The 18,504-nt window shown below is 42.7% G+C and overlaps 1 protein-coding gene across 1 annotated transcript in view; it reads right to left on the reverse strand.

The window, feature by feature from the left end:
- Nucleotides 1-18,280, reverse strand: part of Rapgef5 (Rap guanine nucleotide exchange factor 5) — a 236,419-nt gene extending 218,139 nt beyond the window's left edge. Inside the window, 2 exon segments of the mRNA XM_015498139.2 lie at nucleotides 17,973-18,034; nucleotides 18,037-18,280. Of these exon segments, the coding sequence (XP_015353625.2) occupies nucleotides 17,973-18,034; nucleotides 18,037-18,145 (171 nt within the window). The 5' untranslated portion in view covers nucleotides 18,146-18,280.
- Between the last annotated feature and the right edge of the window lie 224 nt (nucleotides 18,281-18,504).

The raw sequence follows: 18,504 nt of genomic DNA on the forward strand, positions 1-18,504 counted from the left end.
CAGTGAACCCCTAGCTGGCTGGTTCCAGCATCTGTACCTGGAATCTCTCCACCTGTGTCTTCTCCCCTAGAGAATGATGCCCTTCATTCCTGCCCTTTTTGAAGTTTAAGGTCCCGCCCCCTTCCTTCTGCAAACTGACTTGCATCCCAATACCCTTCCAGCAATTTCAGAGTTCATTTCTCTTGTTTACAATTAAGACCCCTGACTGATTCATCCCAAACCCAAGAGCCTCCACCACATCCAGCTCCAGGAAGGAGTCAGTTACCCAAGGGGCAGGAGCAGAGGGACGTGGGTGCAGGCTGGAGGTGGATAGGGGCATGTGTGTCCTATAAATGAGCCAAGTCCTCAACATACTCGGAGAGAATCAAACAGCTCTTATAAAATTTATGAGTGCAAGAAGGAATAGTGTTATTTATTGTTCTTTTCAGTTTCATGACAGTGGGGAGTCTCACATGGTCAGCTACAGAAGTTCACAGCCACTGGAGGCTCCTGGGAAAAGCAGCTATGAGTATCATTAAGACACAATTCCCTGGACCCAAAACACACAGAAATTTAAGAAGTGGGAAAGTCAGAAGTGGACAATGGGAATAAACACCTCCTTTATTTCCAGTCAGCTTCCTGGCTTCCCACACGGCTATCTTCCACCTTATCTTCCCCCACCTCACTCAAGGCTGGCCTTGAGGGCAGCTGGCACTGTGCTTATCCGGCCCTGAAGGGGGAGACCTGGCCTCTGGCAGATGCTGTGTGAGGACAAGGGCAGGGGGTGGGGCATCCACTTCCATCTGCTTGGAGGCCACAAAGCAATACCAACTACAGTGCACGGGGCCGCTAGGATGGCTGCAGACTGCCATCCTGTTCTCCATCCCTGAACCAAAGCACTGAAATTTTAAAACATGTCTCCTAAAAGCCACATAGAAAGCATCTCCTTTCCCTCTCTTTCTCTTGCAGAAGGTAATTTACATAATTAAGATGATTTTTCATACAAACACCACCCCCCCCACACACACACACACACACACACAAAATCTTGCACATAATTTCTTAAGAGTCTTGGGAATCTAGGAGACTTTCTACATAGAACACAGACGGCCTTTGGTCATATTTCTGACAGAGTTAAATTCCTCTCAAGACCAGGAACTGATTTTTTGTGTACCCACTGATTTTCAAGAGAAAATTATTAAGTTCTCGCTTCCTTTTCATCCCAAACTCTGGCATCTCATTCCCAATGCCTCCATCTTAAAAACAAGCCCTGTCTGTCAGCTGGACCACCACCCTATGTGACCTCCAAGACTTCCACCTCTCATCCTGCACACCACCCACCAGACTGATCTGTCTAGAGAAGTGCTTTTGTCAATTGATAATGTCTGCTTAGTCTCTCTCTCCACTCTGATGGTGTCTTCCATGTCCACATAACAATCTCACTTTTATTCTATCAAAAAAAATCATGTATACACCCTTACACACATATTGCATAAAAGTTGTTTCCAAATGTTAATGCAAAGCTCGATAAGGGCCATGCAATACATTTTTAATAAATTAAATTAACTTCATTATAAAATTACTGAATTATAAAGAATAGTGCTTTATTCTAGTGGCATAGGAATAGGTTTTTATGGTTTAGATATTAGGTGTCCCCCAAAAGCTCATTGAATGAGACAATGCAACATTCAGAAGCTAAATGATTGAGTTATGAGAGCCTTAACCCAATCAGTGAATTAATCCCCTGACAGGGATTAACTGAGTGGCAACTGTAGGCTGGTAGGGTATGGCTGGAGAAGGTGGGTCTATGGGGGCGTGCCTTTGGGGTAAATATTTGGTGAGCTGAGCTTAGTCTCTCTCTCAGCTTCCTGATCATCATGTGAGCCACTTTCCTAAGCCACACTCTTCCACCATGATGTTCTGCCTCACCTCAAGCCCCAAGGAATGGAGCCGGCTGTCTATGGACTGAGACTGAAACTGTGAGTCCCCAACTAAACTTTTCCTTCTTAAAATTGTTCTTGTCAGGTCTTTTGGCCACAGCACCAAAAATGCTGACTAAAACAAGGTTATATAGTAGTGGGGGAAGACTGATCTTGAACAATTATGAGCACAGATTGATCTTGAACAATTATGAGCACATTCTCATTTACGTTCAAGGTGGTAGAGGAATCAGACATGGGAAGGAGGTAGATGTTGTAATCTTAAAACAGGGTGGCCAAGGGACCTCACTGAGAGAATAGCCTTTGAACAAAGACCTGTAGCAAGTGAGTGGGTATCTAGAAAAATAGGGCTTAAGATTGAGAAACAGGAGGTGCAAAGGCCCTGAGGAGAGAGCATGACAAGATGGTCAAGAAAGCCAGTGAGACCATAGCAGTGTGAAGGACAAGAACACAGCTGAGGAAAAGACTATCACCTTTGTTGACAAAGGACATTCCCTGCAGTGTTAACATACCACGCACATCTATGCTCAACAAAAAAACATGTCAGAATTCTGGACAAGTCACAGTACTGCCTGTGCAACCTCCGTCACCTAAAGACGAACTTCGGTTGTTATTCTACACTTGGCTTTGTTCTTCTCATAGAGTACCAGCAAGTTTAATTTTTGAGATCAAAGAACTGTCAGTAGCATAACCGCTCAGTAAAGTATTTTTAGCAAGTCTTCATTAAAACGACACTTGTGTGCTGCATTTCATTTGAACCAGCAGGTCTGTTCCGTTACTGACGGTTTGCTCTCATTTCTTTCTTGAGGTCTCAAAGAACAGGTAAGCCTATTTCTTAGAACTATGTCACAAATTACTGGTCTAGATGCTATGCGACATATAAAACAAGTCAGATAACACCCTCACCAAGGCAGCATTGAGCTGAACCTGGTAAACAGACCAACCTCACTTCCGATGTCACCTCCACACTGAGCTTTTCCTCTTGTCCCCAAGCATAGGGAGGTAGATTCTACACCTTGGTGCTCCTGGGGTATTTTGGTTCTATCACAGTAGCCACTGCACCACGTATTTTTGTAATTTATACAACGTTGTAAAAATTACTTGTTACTATCAACATGTTCGCCTCACCCACTTTGAATCTCTGAGGACCAGGGTCAGGCCTTTATTCATTTCTATATTCTCAGCATCTAATGACCAAGGTAGATGTCACTAACATTTATGCTTGTCTTCTTCAAGGGTCTGGGAAGGATGACACTCCCAGTGTCTTAACTGAGCGAGGCCACGTGACTGGCTTTGACCAATGAAATATGAACAGAAGCAATTTCAGGCAGAGCATTTTAAAGCCTCTGTGCAATTCTCTACTCTTTCTTCACATCCTGCAGTCACTATGAAAAAAGATGTGGACATGGAATTGTCATAAGATAGAAGCAGAGCTCACACCTGGAGGACAATTACCCTGGACAGCACTCCCATGCAAAGCTTTCTCTTTGTAAGCAAGAAATAAACTTTTTTGTTATGTTCAGCTACAAAGATTTTTTTGTCTCACTGCAGCAAAACCTAGACTATTAGATAGTAGGTGCCCCAAAGAGACTTTAGAAGAAAGAAAGGATATCAGAAAAGGTGGCTGCAGCAGACAGCAGGGTAGTCTGCGACAGACAGGTGCTACATCACAGGATGCTCTCTGCAGTGAAAGGAACAATTAACAAAAACATTAGTCCACTTTACTTGGTCTTAGGGTTAGCCTGGAATTCCCAAAGCTAATTGCTTAAATAGAAAAACCAATGCTTATTACAGTCATTAAGAAATGAAACTGGTTTTGAATTTCACAATCTTACTTCTCACTGGAGCAATAACTTCCTGTGTGTATATCCTTTATCCAAGGCAGAAGTCTCTGTTTAAAACAAGTGGGTTTGAAAATATAATGCTAATTAGCAGTCAGTGCACAGCATTCGATTCCCTAATGCACAACAGTTAGACAGTGGTTCCTCAAGCCCCTGTAGCAGTTCCGCTTCATGGGGATTTGAGAAGTTAAATAGTCTTGGAAAATTTTAAGAAAGAGGTTGGGTTGGGAGAGGGCTTCTGTGAGAGTCTTAATATGCAAAGGTGGCCGCCAGGGATCCAAACTCCTGCGACAGGCATCTAGCACCTTGTCGCCCATGAAACAGAGACCTCAGCCAGGGCCAGGTAAACTGACAGACACAAGAGTGAAGAAATGGAAGGGCCGTGCTGTTAAACAATGAGTGCAACAATAGGGTGTGCTGATTCAGAGAAGAGGCATGGGAGAACAGCCCTCCAGAAAGGCCTTCAGGGAGAACAGGACGACAGGAATGGCAAAGCCAAAAGAAACCAAACCCAGAGTGAAGAGGGGCTCACCCAAGGGAAGTGAGTAAGGAGGTGAATCGTCAAATGCCAGGAGAAAGCTTCACCAGAGATTTCTCAGGACTGAACCCAGAGCAGGAGACGCTAAGAACAGAAAGGGCTTCCCTCCCAGGTAGGGGGCTGGGGACAATTTTCACTCTAGACTAGAGGTGAAAACAAGCTAGATTAGCAAGAACCATTCTTGCCCCAGGTCTGAGACAGGAATAGGCAGCCTGCATGGCCAGAAGCCCACTACCACCTTTCTCCACACAGAGCTCCTCTCCATACCCCAAGTAGGACAGGGACTCTCCCACCAGGGCTGCTGTGCTAGAACCCTTCTCCTCTTCCCTGCTAACAGGTGATGCTCAAGCACGGCCACTTCGAGGAAGACTTTATCTAGATAAGGCTCCACCCCGTTCCTGGTACCTCTGGGCCCCTCCCCTCTGTGTACCCAGCAGCTTGTCTTCTCTGGGTACCCAGCCATCCAGCTTGACTGGAGAAATGACCAGAAAGAAGGGAAAATGAAGCAGCACCAAAGGATCCACATGCTTTAAGCCTGGATAACGTGATTCATCGTGATTTGTCTCAAATGTGTGAAGTCACACCGTGGACTCCCTCATACACACATCCATGCTGATACATACACAAACAAAAACCCAGAAAGAGGGAGAAAAACGTTCCAGAGTTGATTTTTCCTCTTAGAGAACTCTTATTCAAAAAACAAAACTGTTAACAACAGAAAAAGTGTTTGTCTTCAAATGTTCCATTTGTTAAAATGAAGTATCCAGCCTTTACTATCCTAATATTACTCACAAAAGCTGGGAAGTAGTTTCAACCTGGCCTGACATTTCAATCTAAAAGGAACTCACAGACAAATAAAATTGCTAACTGTGATCCTGCTTCATGGCAAGATTAGTATAGGAGATGATCTGGCTGAGTACCAAAATCATGAAGTATGTTTTTTATCTCACTGACACACCCATCACCGGCACCCATGGGCAAAGGATCCAAAGGTGTAATTATTCTATTCAACCGTTTGTTACCTTGTGAATACAGTTTTGGCAGGCATTTCAGAACATGCTCAATATACTGTGACAAAAATTAGCAAGATCAAAGTACCACATCAAGGTTTTAGAACTCCTGTGTACAAGCTGGCAATGCTCAGGTGCCTGAGAAAAAGGCAGCGGCAGAAAAAGAGACCATGCAAAGGCACGCATGAACTGCTTCTCTGATTCTGAACACTACTCTTCTAAGGCTCTGCATAGGAATGACATAGGAATGGAGCTCAGGTCATGTCCTAACACAACCAGCTTCTGACCAGAGGTCCAGAGACCTCTCAGGACCCTCCCTGGGTCTTAGCATCACTTTCAAGGACAGGCCCTTCCTTGCCTCTCCCCCATCTTCCACATGAACTTCAGGTATCAGGCTGCTTCCTTACCTTGACCACGCCCAATGCCCACTCCATTCCTTAGCTTCTTCACATCCCAGCTATACCATCCACCATCACACTGCTCTTACCTGGGATCCTGTATCGGCCAAAAGTTCTCTCAGAAAAGAGCCTATCAGAGATGTGTGGGCAAAGTTCACATACCCTGGGACATGCTACAGCACATGGGGACTTTCACAGCTTATAAAACATTTAACAGGTGGAGGCCAGAGAAACAGGGAGATGGAGCTCCACAGGAGGCTGAAGACGGCCGAAGGAACTGCCCAGTGGGAACTGCTGTTAATAGCTGCTCACTGTCACCACCCACACCCCAGTAAGGAGAAGGACCTCTCTCCTCCTGGCTCCCGCTGACTACACCCAGACCAAAGCTAGAGGAAGAGGGAATCCCAGGGATCAAAGTCCACAGAGGGCAGCCTCCAAGGTGCACACTAGAACAGAGATGAGAAGAGACTGCATGGGATGGACAGAGTGATCAGGACTGTGGCCACAGGTCCTCTATGTTCCAAATGCTCATCATATGGGGTTTTTTTAATTGTTTAAAAACAATAATTTATTGCAATCTTCTCCCTCAGAAACTGTTCAAATTTTCCAGAATCAAAAATGCTACCTTCTACTGGATGAGAAGAGTACAAATTAAACTTCCAGGTTGTCCACTTAAGGCATCTTGTCTTTCTGCTACAAAGTTACAACACAGCACCATCCTGACAGCTGGCTATGTGATCAGAGAGCCCTACTGAGCATCCTCTATGTAACTAGGTGGAAACCGCCTCTGCTTCACAGATGTTGACTACACAGGCGAACAGGATGCAGAGGCAAACAGGAAAGCTCAGTTACTTGCCTCTGAATCCACAAGAGAAAAAAATACATACCTTATTCCAGAGTTATGAACACAGAGAAATAAGAATGTGTGTGAAAGCACTTTGTAAATGAAAGTATTGTATAAACAACAGCAGAGGGAATACCCAATGGCTGATTAGTTGAATTTGCTGAGGATTTTAAAGTTAACCTCATTTAAGATATCAAGGTAGACCAGAATAGGTCTAGGAGGCATTTTTTTCCTTAAGGAGTTATGTGCCAAAAACCATGGGGAAATTCGAATGTTTCAACAGGTGCTGTTTCAAAACTTGAAATAGTAGAGGAAAGAAAATACTGATGCTAACTTGAAGCTAAGAAGTAACTTACTGATGACAAGAAATAGCAACAAGCGTCTTCTCCAAAAGGAAAGAAACTACCTGGGAAGGTCTCTGACAGCCACAATGAGGGACTGGCACCAAGTTCTCTTCTGACACTTCTCCCAGAATTCAGTTTATGACCTAATGATTTAACTTTCTAAAAACAGATTTAGAGATATGTTCTTTTCATGTTTTTGATGTGACAGATCTTGATTTAATCAGATTTCTCTTGCATCTTCGAATACTCCCTCTGATAGGACATTATCTTCTTCCCCAACTAAAGTGATGTAGTGAATATTGTCTAAGATGTGACCAAAGTGCTCTGCAGATTGAGTAGACATCTCAATGTAGAAAGAACACCACTCTGACAATGGTCAGAAGAGGCTTGTTGCAAAAAATAAAGATGGATATCCTACCTCACTATTGATTTTCATGATAGAATATAAATATTCCATCTTAGAAACAAGAGACTTAGTTTACTTGACTTACTCTGAGTCACACACCCATTAATTGACAAACTTACAGAGAAATATTCTCTCTACTGTACTACAGATAAATAGTATTTTAACGGATTGAAATAGGCATCAGACTTCTCCTGATCTCCAAAAGTTTTCAATACACATTCTCTTCTCTAATGAAAAAATAAGAGAGAGTACAAAAGATTTCATAGTTATATATAAATCCACAGCACACTATGATGAGTAAAGTATTTTACAGTGTTTGCTCACTGTAGTCAACATGTGGAGAGGTAGAGCAAGCAGAAGAGATAAGCCGCTCACTTCCCTCAATAGCAACATAAGAGTAAAACAAATTTACAGTCAGCACCAAAGGCACAAGTGTTGGGCAATCACAAGTATTTGCATGTTCGGCCCATAACAGCTACAGGCAAATGATTTGACAAGGTCAAATTCAACCGGAGAAAACAACCAATGGGGCTGCAGTGTAAGTTGCTAGACCAGTTAGGGGGAAAAAAATACAGGAAGATAACTAGCTACAATGCAAAAACCCTGGTTTTCAGGACTCCTCAACTTTAGTCAAGACTTGTTTTGCCTAATGAGGAATCCTGAATTATGTTTTCTCTACAGACAACACAAATGGTGCAACATGAAAAGGAAAGCATTTTACAAGCAGGAATGTCTCATGAACAAAGCAGATAAAATACAAAAAGGATTAACTGAGTCACAGAAGGGAAGATCTGCCTACTCACCCCACACAAATTACGGTGACTCAAAGGCAAGTCTAAATGTATTGTCCATTTTGTGAAATTTATTGGGAAGTCGAAGTTAAATTTTACTTTAAAACACACACACACACACACAACACAACCTGTGAAGAAACCAATAATAAATCACACACACACACTTTAACCTCACAATTTGAGTTTGGTTTCTTCCACCTTCAACATTTCTCTACAGCTCTTCTGCCTTTTATAATAAACATTTAAATTTAATCTCTCCTGACATTGAAATCATTACCTAAGCAATATCAATGTTCATATAAATTGTTAATAGAGTCTTAATTTGCATTTTTCATACTTCCACAAATTAATAGGGATTTGTTTGAATGCACCATTTAAAACTTTGATATTTCTATAAATTACACAGCTAAATTTTAACAAATGAAAATATGGCTTACTATACTTCTTTTATTCTAAGGCACCAATAATTTTAAGACATACCATTAATTTAATAATACCTTTACAGGGGAGAATAGTACTCCTTTAAATGAACACATCCACTTAAGATGCAGCCCAATTTCCAAAATATTAAAATGAAGAAAAAAGGGGAATATAATCAAGAAAATACATTGATTATTTAGAGAGGGGATACAAAAGACTGTAGATAGATTGAAGCTAGACTTCCTGGGTTCATATTTTAGATTCTCTGCTTCCTTGGTGATCTTAGGCAACTTAGCCTCTCTGCGCAATGAGACAATCTGTCACATGAGGCTGTGTTACTAGGATGAAGTTACTGTTTTAAGGTACTCTGAATGACCCAACAGGATAAATGTTATATAAGGACTTATTAAACAACAATAGCTATCATCATCATCACTACCAACTACCAGGGCTTACTGAAACATTTGCCACATTCAGAGGTGAACATTTTCCAACCCAACAAGCTGATAAAATATTTTAATTCAATAAAATATTTACGACTGAATGAGTTCTCGTGTCAAAATATTATAGTAAGTTTAGATAAACAGTAAAATAATTATATAACCATAGTCTTGCTCTTTAGAAGGCAGGAGAGGGAAGATTTTCAAACCAGGGTGTCTGTGTGGTCCAGGCTTTAGAACACCCACGAGCCACCTGAAATGAGAAGCAAAATTATGTCTGCGTGTGTGTTTCTGCAGTGCCAACTCCTGACTCCTAAAAATGCCTAGAATAAAAAAAATAGATCCATTCACCTCAGATAATCATACCACATTAAAAGGTAAATATACCAAAGTCTAAACTCATTAAAAATATTAGAATATTCTAAATTATTTCATTTAATTGTAAATGAGTTCAGTGACTTTGACAGGTACACAAACTCTGACTTCCTCTTTTTCTTTTTTCCTTTTTTTTCCCTTTGAGACAAGTTCTCACTCTGTTGTTTTTCTCCAACTCCTGAGCTGAAGAGATCCTCCTGCCTCAGCCTTCCTGGTAGCTGGAAGTATAAGCACAGACCCCTGCACCCAGCTTCAATTTTCTTAAATGTCAAGCATGTTACCATCAGAAACATAAATCCTGGGTCACAAGAAACTCATTCTTCTTCTTCTTCTGGTTTTTTATATAGGCCAGAAAAGCAGCTTGCTTGCTTTATAACTCTCTAAGTAGATAATATAATATGGAGCTGAAAATAAGTGGCCCTGTGATGAGTTGTCCCCAACCTTTGAGCCTCTTGCAGGATGGCTGGTATGGCTGGGAGATGACTGACAGCTGCCCAGCTCAAACAGCTGCCAATACCTGTAGGAAATTAGTGCTGGTCCTAGAAGCTACCACTGCAGACACTGGCAAGAAAATGAATCGTGTTTTACACTGAGACTTGAAATGTTCTGTGCATCCATCGTTTCAATATACTACATGTTACTATGATGTCGGAGCCTTAGTGTGGTACTGGGAAAGGCCATGGTCTCTGGAGTCAGGCCATCCTGGGCTCCATTCCCACTCTTTCCTGGGTGGCCACAGCAGTGTTCTCAACCTCTCCATATCATAATTCCCTCATAAGTGAAAATGATTCCTCCTTTTAGGTGATTATGAAGGTTTGAATCTGATAAAAGACCTGCTACAATAGTACCTGTGGACTTTCTCCTCTCCACACCCATTTATGAATGATTGAATATAGCAATATGGGCCACAAAAAGTTAAACTGGTAAGTTGAATTATTTTGAGTTCACATAAAATCTCACAACTTCTTACAAACTACTTCCAAAACACATATCATCACTGGAATTACCAGTATTCCTAACTAGGGTTGTTATGCAATATTGAGTCAAGAATTTGAAAAAAAAAAAATCACAAGTACTCCAAGTCATCACCAGTGACTTAGCTCCCACCTTTCCATCTATTTTTAGCTACCCAAGTTATGAATTACTGCCAAGCCAATTTAAAAGACAGTACAAGTATGAAACTCAGCCTATTTTGTTATGGTACCAGGACTTAGAAACCACCTAAAATATGCAGTGTGTGTTAGAAAATCACTTTTTTAAAAAAATGGAATTTGACATTGCATACAAAAGTAAAAAAGCAAACTATGCCTAGATTTCCATAAATATGCTTATTTCCTAGAATAAGCATTTGGACAGGGAAGGAAAAATTGAAGCTCCAATGTACCTAACACTTATCTACATTGTCTCTATTCCTGGAAAAGCTGACCTGAGATGTATCTCATTATAGAGAAAGAACCAGAGACTCCTAGAGTTCGGGGAATAACTTTTGCAAGACAGAGCGGTGGCAGTGGGCGTCCAACCCAGTCTCCCAGTTATACCATGCTCTTTTCCTCCCATCTAATCTTGTACCCAAAGTCTGTTGGGGTTGGGGGATAGGGAAAACATTTTTAAAAATGAAGAATTAACTTGTCACTGAATTCCTTTGCTAGAATCCGATGAAAGTAAAACAGAATAAATAAATCTACAGTTTGCTTTCCTTCTTTCCAAATACTTAGAGGTGATATCTATAGAGTTTTACAGCCAGCCCTCTACATCTTGCATCTGCAAATTCAACCAACCACGAATCAAAAATACTTGGAGGGGAAAAAAAAAAAACATGTATAGACTCAATACAGTAAAACAACCATTCACCTAGCCTCAACACTGCATTAGTTGTCATAAGTAATATAAAGAAGATTTAAAGTACACAGGATATATGTAGGTTATATGCAAATAGAATGCCATTTTATATAAGGGACTTGAGCATCTGTGAAGATGGGATCCATAGGAAGTCCTAGAACAAATCCTCCTCAGAAACAGAGGAATGACCATACTTTCTCTGTAGCTGTGGTTAACACCTTTATGGCACCCAGGTTCAAACGGGTAGTTGGTCAGCTATCAGAGGTGGCAATGCCAACGTTTCTAAGTTCATCAAGTGTTTCTTGTATCTGATCTGACTACCTTCCCTGGCAGATGCAGGTATCCTTTAATGACACTTATCTTCTCATAGGCTCTATGAGCAGATAAGAAATAGGTAAGCTGGGCCAATTCACAAGGTTTTTGGATTGACCTTGATCAAGGTGAACCTGGGTGATTTTTGCTAATATGACAAACACTATTTTTAAGTTTGGTAAATATTAGTGTTATGGTGTGGATATAAAGTTTCCCTCAGAGACTCTTATGTTGAATGCTTGGTCCTTAATACAGCTGTGTTCAGAGGTGGAGATCTAGAAAAATGATTGGGTCATGAGAGCTCTGACCTCATTGGCCACTGGTAAGTGAATGGACTACTGGGAGGTGGTGGAGGCTGTGGGAAGTGGGACCTGTTTGAAGGGAGTGGGGTCCCTGAGGGCATGCCCCTTGGGGCTCTATCTTATCCTCCAGCACCAATCTCTCAGATTCCCAGGTTGCCGCAGTCTGGCTGGGCACAAATTACCAAGCCGCCACATAGCACTTGTATGTTCAAACAGGAAACTTTTTTGCCTGAACTCCAACAGTACTCCATGCACACTCCCCGGGAACTCTCCTGAACGCCACCCACGTGGCCCCCAGGAACACCACACACCCACCGGAACTCCCTCCACTGGGCTGCACGCATTCACTCTCAAACCTAGAGAACTCAATGGGAACTCCAAAGTCGCGGGCGCCTGAGGCAGCAAGAGCCACCCTATTACTGGTATAAAGGTCTATCTAATATACAATTGAATCAATCCAGCATCATCTTAATGGCTCACCTCTCAACCATTACTTCTGGCAAAATGCCAGGGGCCATTCTAACTAGGCTGTGGCTCTCAACACCAGGTGTCAGGAACTGAGCAGCTTTCTTCTGCAATACCCTTTTGCTATGATGTTCTGCCTCACCTCAGATGCAAAGCAATGAACCAGCTAAACATGGTCTGAAACCTCTGGAACTGTGAGCCAGAATAAATCTTTGCTCCTTTAAGTTGTTTCTCTCAGGTATTTGTCACAGTGAGGAAAAGCTGACAAACACCATTTGTTACCATTCACCTCTAATCACAATGTTTGTCCCCATTCCTCTTGCCCCACACCCAACAGGAGAGCCACAGCCTCTCTGTGTTCCAATGAATGAAAGTTAAAGTCTGGCATCAGGAGCATTCAGTGACCATCTTCACAGTGGTTAGGCAATATTAGCAGGTGCTATAAGGCTGTGGTCGTTTAAAGTAAATAAAACCTTTGCCCTTGGAGCATTTGAGGAAAACTAGACAGTCAATTCAGAGCATGGATTGGGCTCTGTGGAACAAGGCTTCCTGGAATCAAACCTCCCTCCTCCCACCCACACACTCTGTGATCTTGGGCAAGTTATATCTGTGTTTCAGTTTCCACATCTGTAGAATGCAAATATCAGTATCTAACTCACAAGCTTGTAAGAGTTAAATGAAGTTTGTATCAGAATGTGCATGGCACATAATTAAGTGCTATGATGTGTTACCAATAGACTTCAATTTACATACAAAGAATGAACGGAGATGCTTTGCCTGAAAGAGATGTGTTTAAAATGAGTATAAATTGAGTGTACTGGTATAACAACAGGCAGTACATATTTCTCAATCAGCAAAGTCAAGTTTCTGGAAGAGGAGGGTATTTGAGTCTCACCCATAGCACTCCAGTTGGACAGAAGGAAGGGGTCACTTTGTTCCTCTTTGAGAGGAATCACAAGGGAAAGTGACCTTACTTGAAATAAGAGAGACTCATTCAGAGAGCTGCCAGCTCTTCTGCCCAGTTTCTCCAAGTTGAAAAGCACCTGCCACAGGACCACTGCCTAGCGGAGGTTGGTTAAGGGGTAGAAGACAGCCACCCTTTCTGAGGTCTAATCCAAAAGCTGACGATCACCCAGAGGACTGTGATGAAGTCAATTTGGCCCAACTGTGAATAACTCTGGCTGCTGTAAATGAAACAGATTTCAAGATGATGAAGACAGTGGTAGAGTCTGCCGAAAACATCACAGCAGCAAAGACCAAAATAAGTCAGGCCAGTATTTTGGCAGTATATATAGAAAGAGAGAATGGTTGTTAACAGCTATTTTATTGGGGGAAGGAGGGGGACACCAGTCTTGGAATTGCCTGAATAGAAGGAATAAAAGAAAAATGAATGAATTAAGGTAAAGGCTTAAGACCAAGAAAGACAGAAATTAGGAACAATGAACCCTTTTCAGTTAAAAAACTATTCATGCTCCTTGGAAAAATGGCTGACTTCGGGTCTGGAGCAGGAAATATACAAGATAAGCCTAGAATATCTCCTGCCAGATAGTTCTCGAAGCTTACTGAGGCTTCATGTAAAAGTTATATAGGACACAAGGACCAACAGAGTACCAAAAAGAACATTTACCACAATGGACTGAAACCAATACATTAAGATCCACAAATTCTTAAAGATACTTAGAAAAGCTAACTAGTTATCACTGGAAGTTGTTAGGGCCACAAATCATTACTCTGCAAATTCATAAAGGGAAAAAGAATCTTTCCCCTGTCTTTCCTGAATAATCTGAATTTCAAGAGATCCAAATACTTTATGAGGAAAAATTCTTTATATACAAAATTCTAATAATAAATGCCAAGGTAGAATGGATTTAGAATTTCACCATTTTGTGCCCCATAATGAAATGGATGTTCCATAACCATCTGTTGAGGCTAAAATCTTAGGTAAAGGGTAGAAATATAAGGAAACACTACTTGGACCCACTGACCAATCTTTTTTCTTTTTTAATCTTCTCCCCCAGTACTGGAGATTGAACCTAGGGGCACTCTGCCACTGAGCTACATCCCCAAGTCCTTCCTATCTATCTACCTATCTATCTATCTAGACAAGGTCTCACTAAATTGCTCAGGTTGGCCTTAAACCTGCAATTCTCCTGCCTCAGCTTCCTGAGTCATGAGCACTGCCTTCCCTGGCCCACTAATCAATCTTAATTTCTCAAAAAGAGAGTCATCCAGACATTATGTGTCTCACAATGTGATGCAACAGATTTTACACAGCAACACCCATGAAGGATACTTACTTGTCTTTGAGACTAAGTTCTGATCAACAACCACATTATAGGAAATGTGAAGAACAGAAGAACAAGTTAAATGACACCACAAGTAAACCATCACCTGAGGGAGTGGGACATCACACTAGACAAACCAACCACTCACTCCTGCAAATCAATGGCCTGAAAAAAGAAGGGTGGGGACTATAATAATAGAGCTTAAAAGCCTAACCACAAATGCAACATGAGGACCTCATTGAATTCCTGATGCCAACAATTAATAGTAGAAAAAACGTATTTGAGAAAATTTGAATATGGGAATTATACTAAGGAACTGTTAAAATTCTTAGGTATGAAAAAGGAACAGAAGTTTTTGTTGTTGTTTCACTTTTAAAATATCCTTACTGAAGATGTAAACTGAAAGATTTGTAAGTGAGATGACACTATGTTTATGATTTTGCTTTCAAATATACCAGCTCTCACAAAAAAAAAAAAAAAAAAAAGTAGGGAAGGGAGAAATAAATGAAACATGACTGGTAAATGCTAATAACTGTTGAAACTTGAGGATTTATTATGCCCTTCTCTTATATATTCCATTATATAAATTTTTTAAATGATTAACTGGAGATGTAGCTCTGTGACAGAGCATTTGCCAAGCATGTGTGAAGCCCTGGGTTCAATTCCAATTACTCAAAAAAGAAACAAACAAACAAAAAAGATTAAAGGTTTTAGTGGGAATTCAAGCTTACTTGCCACTGAGGCTTAAGGGGTGACCTCAATAGGGACCTCCACAAAGCAAAACTTAGTCTTTGGCTCCCTTATCCTAAAGAGATGCAGTGTCTTAACCAATAGGACTGTGAATTCAATAATATTGGAAGTGACTGACCCAAGGAACCAAGCAACTATGCTATATCAACCAAATGACAGCACACTTTGTCCCAGTTAAGAGACAGCCTACAATGCACCAGGGTGGAGCAACACAACCTACAAGAACTGAGTTGATGTCAGAATGTCCAAATTTGTGGAAGCCCAAGGCAGCATGGACAAAAGTCAAACATATTTCAAATTCAGATCTTGATCAATACAAGAGTTAAAAACTTTACTTATGTAATTCACAGAGTTCCTCCTTTACCAATTGTAAAAATGTTCTGTTAACTGGCCCTTGAATTCACTCAGCTGCACTGGAAACAAATCTCCAGCCAACCAGTCTAGAACATATCTTATCTGTTTTTCTCTTTCTTTCAAACCCCTTCTGAAAGTTTGTATCTCCATTTGTGTCTCCCAAAAAATTCTTATGCTGAAGCCCAAATCCCCAATTTGTTGGTATTTGGAGATGGGAACTTTGGAAGTATCTAAGATTAAATTAAGTTGTGAGGGTGAGGCCCTTATGATAGGGTTAGTGGCCTTGTAAGAGGAGAAAAAGAGAGCTGTCTCTCCCTCTGAGTAATCAAAGAAAGGACACAGAAGCATATAGCAAGAAAGTGGCCATCTGCAAGCCAGGAAGAGATCCCTTGCCAGAACCTGAATCAGCCTGCACACTGATGTTGAAGTCTTCAACTTCCAGCCTCCAGAGCTGTTAGAAAATAAATTTCTGTTGGTTAGGCCACCCAGCCTATTTTGTTATGGCAACCCAAGTTGGCTAACACAGGTACACATTTCACTTGTTTTCTATTTCTTTCAAACTCTTTCCTACCCATTTGATGGCAAAGGTTCCAACATCACAACCACAGTTCAAAGCAAAAAGAGTGAAAAATTGTTGAAAATTATGGGTTACCAATAATAGAAAATATGACAATCTTCCCCCAGTTAAGAAAAAAATATGGCCATTCACTTAAGCCCCCCCAAAAGAACTAACATAGTACTAAAATTAAAGAAGGGTTAATAAAGTATATATTATTCAAAGTAATTAAGAAAATAAGAGTAGATATGTATATTGGCAAGACACATATCATCCCAGGCAGTGAGAAATGGAAGTATCTATGTAGATGCATGCTACAGATCTATTTATACAGAAACTCTCAGCAATTCTTGTTGCAGATTGCCTGGCTGCCCTCATGTCTTCAGAATTCTGTGCCATGAAAAAGTAACTGTCAAGGATAATAGGAACACAATTTGACCTACTTTTCCCTAGATTCTTGCAAAGTCTATAACTCTGGTTCTTGTGTTTATTTAGCTACCATGTCTTGGGAACACATTTCCTTGCTTTCTTTGCATGCAATCCTGTATGCCAAATCTAAGGTCATTGATGGACAGTTCCAAAAACTCTCCTGGTCACCGACTTTAAGAATGTCCCATTACACACAGATAATCCTCAGAACATCATCCTTCTGAAAAGACACCTAGGAAAGGAGGAACTGTGGCCTCCAGAGGTTGGAAGACCTTCACCACTTCTGACTCTTCCCCACCCAAAGAAATCCACACCAACACAAATACCCCCCCAACCCTCAAGTTTCACAAACCCAAGATGCAAGAGCTAAAAGTATTCCACTAAGATCTTTTAAAGTGGACAACCAAGACTTCATGTTTTAAGTTACAGTCCCAAATCATGTATACTGTTGCAACTTCTCAGTGAAGACTACTTAATAATGAGGAATTCCTACAAACTGAGTAGGACCCACCAAAGGTGCTCCCCTGGTGAGAAGAGAAGTCTGAGTAAGTCTGTTCAGTGTCCAGAAACCCTGCTGGGGCCTCCTGAGTGGCTTAAAGATCCTGAAGGATAATCAGTAGAGCTTTCTCACTTCTCCAGTACCAAACATGTCTGACCTGCTCAGGTCATTAGATGCACTTAGTACTCAATGAGGGGCACTCCTTGACAGGTAATCATATTTGAACACACCATCAGGAAGTCAATATTTAAGATTCCTGGGGGCGTGCACCCTCCTCTTCAAGGGGATGTCCGGAGTACTAAGTGCTGGAGAGGCTGGAAACCAGGAACTAGAAGATCACCCAGGAACTTTCAACTCCTGAATCTCTCTCTCTGCCATGGGGTGGGGCAGGAGGGTCGGGGGGTCAGGGGTGTGCGGCCAGAGCCTGTCCTTATGCCCAAAGCTTGCAATGGGACGTCCAAACACATTGAATGCGTCCTGCGAACTGGGATCCCATTCGTAGGGCCTGAGGCTTACTGTCGGATAGGGCTGGCTGACTGCTAGACACCGGACACCTGCAGCTTCCCATTTGAGAAGAGGCGAACTGTCCTTTCAGCGATGCCCGGGTTAAGCAACCTAAATTCAGGTGCCCTTTGGTCAAGTCAAGTGCATCTGGGGGTGGGGAAGCTGTCGCTCACCGAGGGGAACCCCAAACCCACCGTCCCGGGCTCCTCTTCAGCGCAGTCCGGCAGAAGGGAGCCCCTTCCGCCGCCGCCTCCCTAACTTCCAGACGCCCCCTATAATCGCCCGGAGGGTGGGCGCGGGCTCCACTTGCGCTCCGCGGGTGCCCCATCTCTGGCCGGGACCACTCACCCGGCCCCCGGCGGCGCTCCGCTTTCTCCGCAGCGTGAGCCCGCTCCGCAGCAGTGCAGGNCGCGGGCGCTGGGACTGCGGCGCAGAGCGCTGTCCGCCGCCGCCACCGCGGCGGCCAGGGCCGGGTTCTCGCACGGCGGCTGCATCTTGACTGAGCCCACCGCCATCCTCATGCCCAGACCGCGGCCGCGGCCCCGGCAGCTTCTCTCCACGGATCTCGCCTCCGCGCGCCTTCGCCAAGCAGCGAGAGGGCGCGACTGCGGCTCGGGCGCGGGGCGCACTGCCAGCCGCTGCCCATTGGCGCGCTCCACGGCCCCCGCGAGGCTCAGCCCTGTGCACCTCCCCCTCCGGCCCAGGTGCGCCCCGCCCCGACCCGCCCTCTCCCGCTGCTCACCTACGTCTGAAGCCCTAGCCCCTCAGACACTCCCACCCCGGACTCAAACGGAAGAGGCGCCCGGGGGAAAGCACCCTCCTACACAGGTGCTGCATTCCCAGAATCCTCCGTTAAGCCCACTCCTCTGCCGTCTTCTTC

The sequence above is a fragment of the Marmota marmota genome, unplaced genomic scaffold (genome assembly GCF_001458135.2).
Source record: "Marmota marmota marmota unplaced genomic scaffold, marMar, whole genome shotgun sequence".
NCBI lineage: Eukaryota > Metazoa > Chordata > Mammalia > Rodentia > Sciuridae > Marmota > Marmota marmota.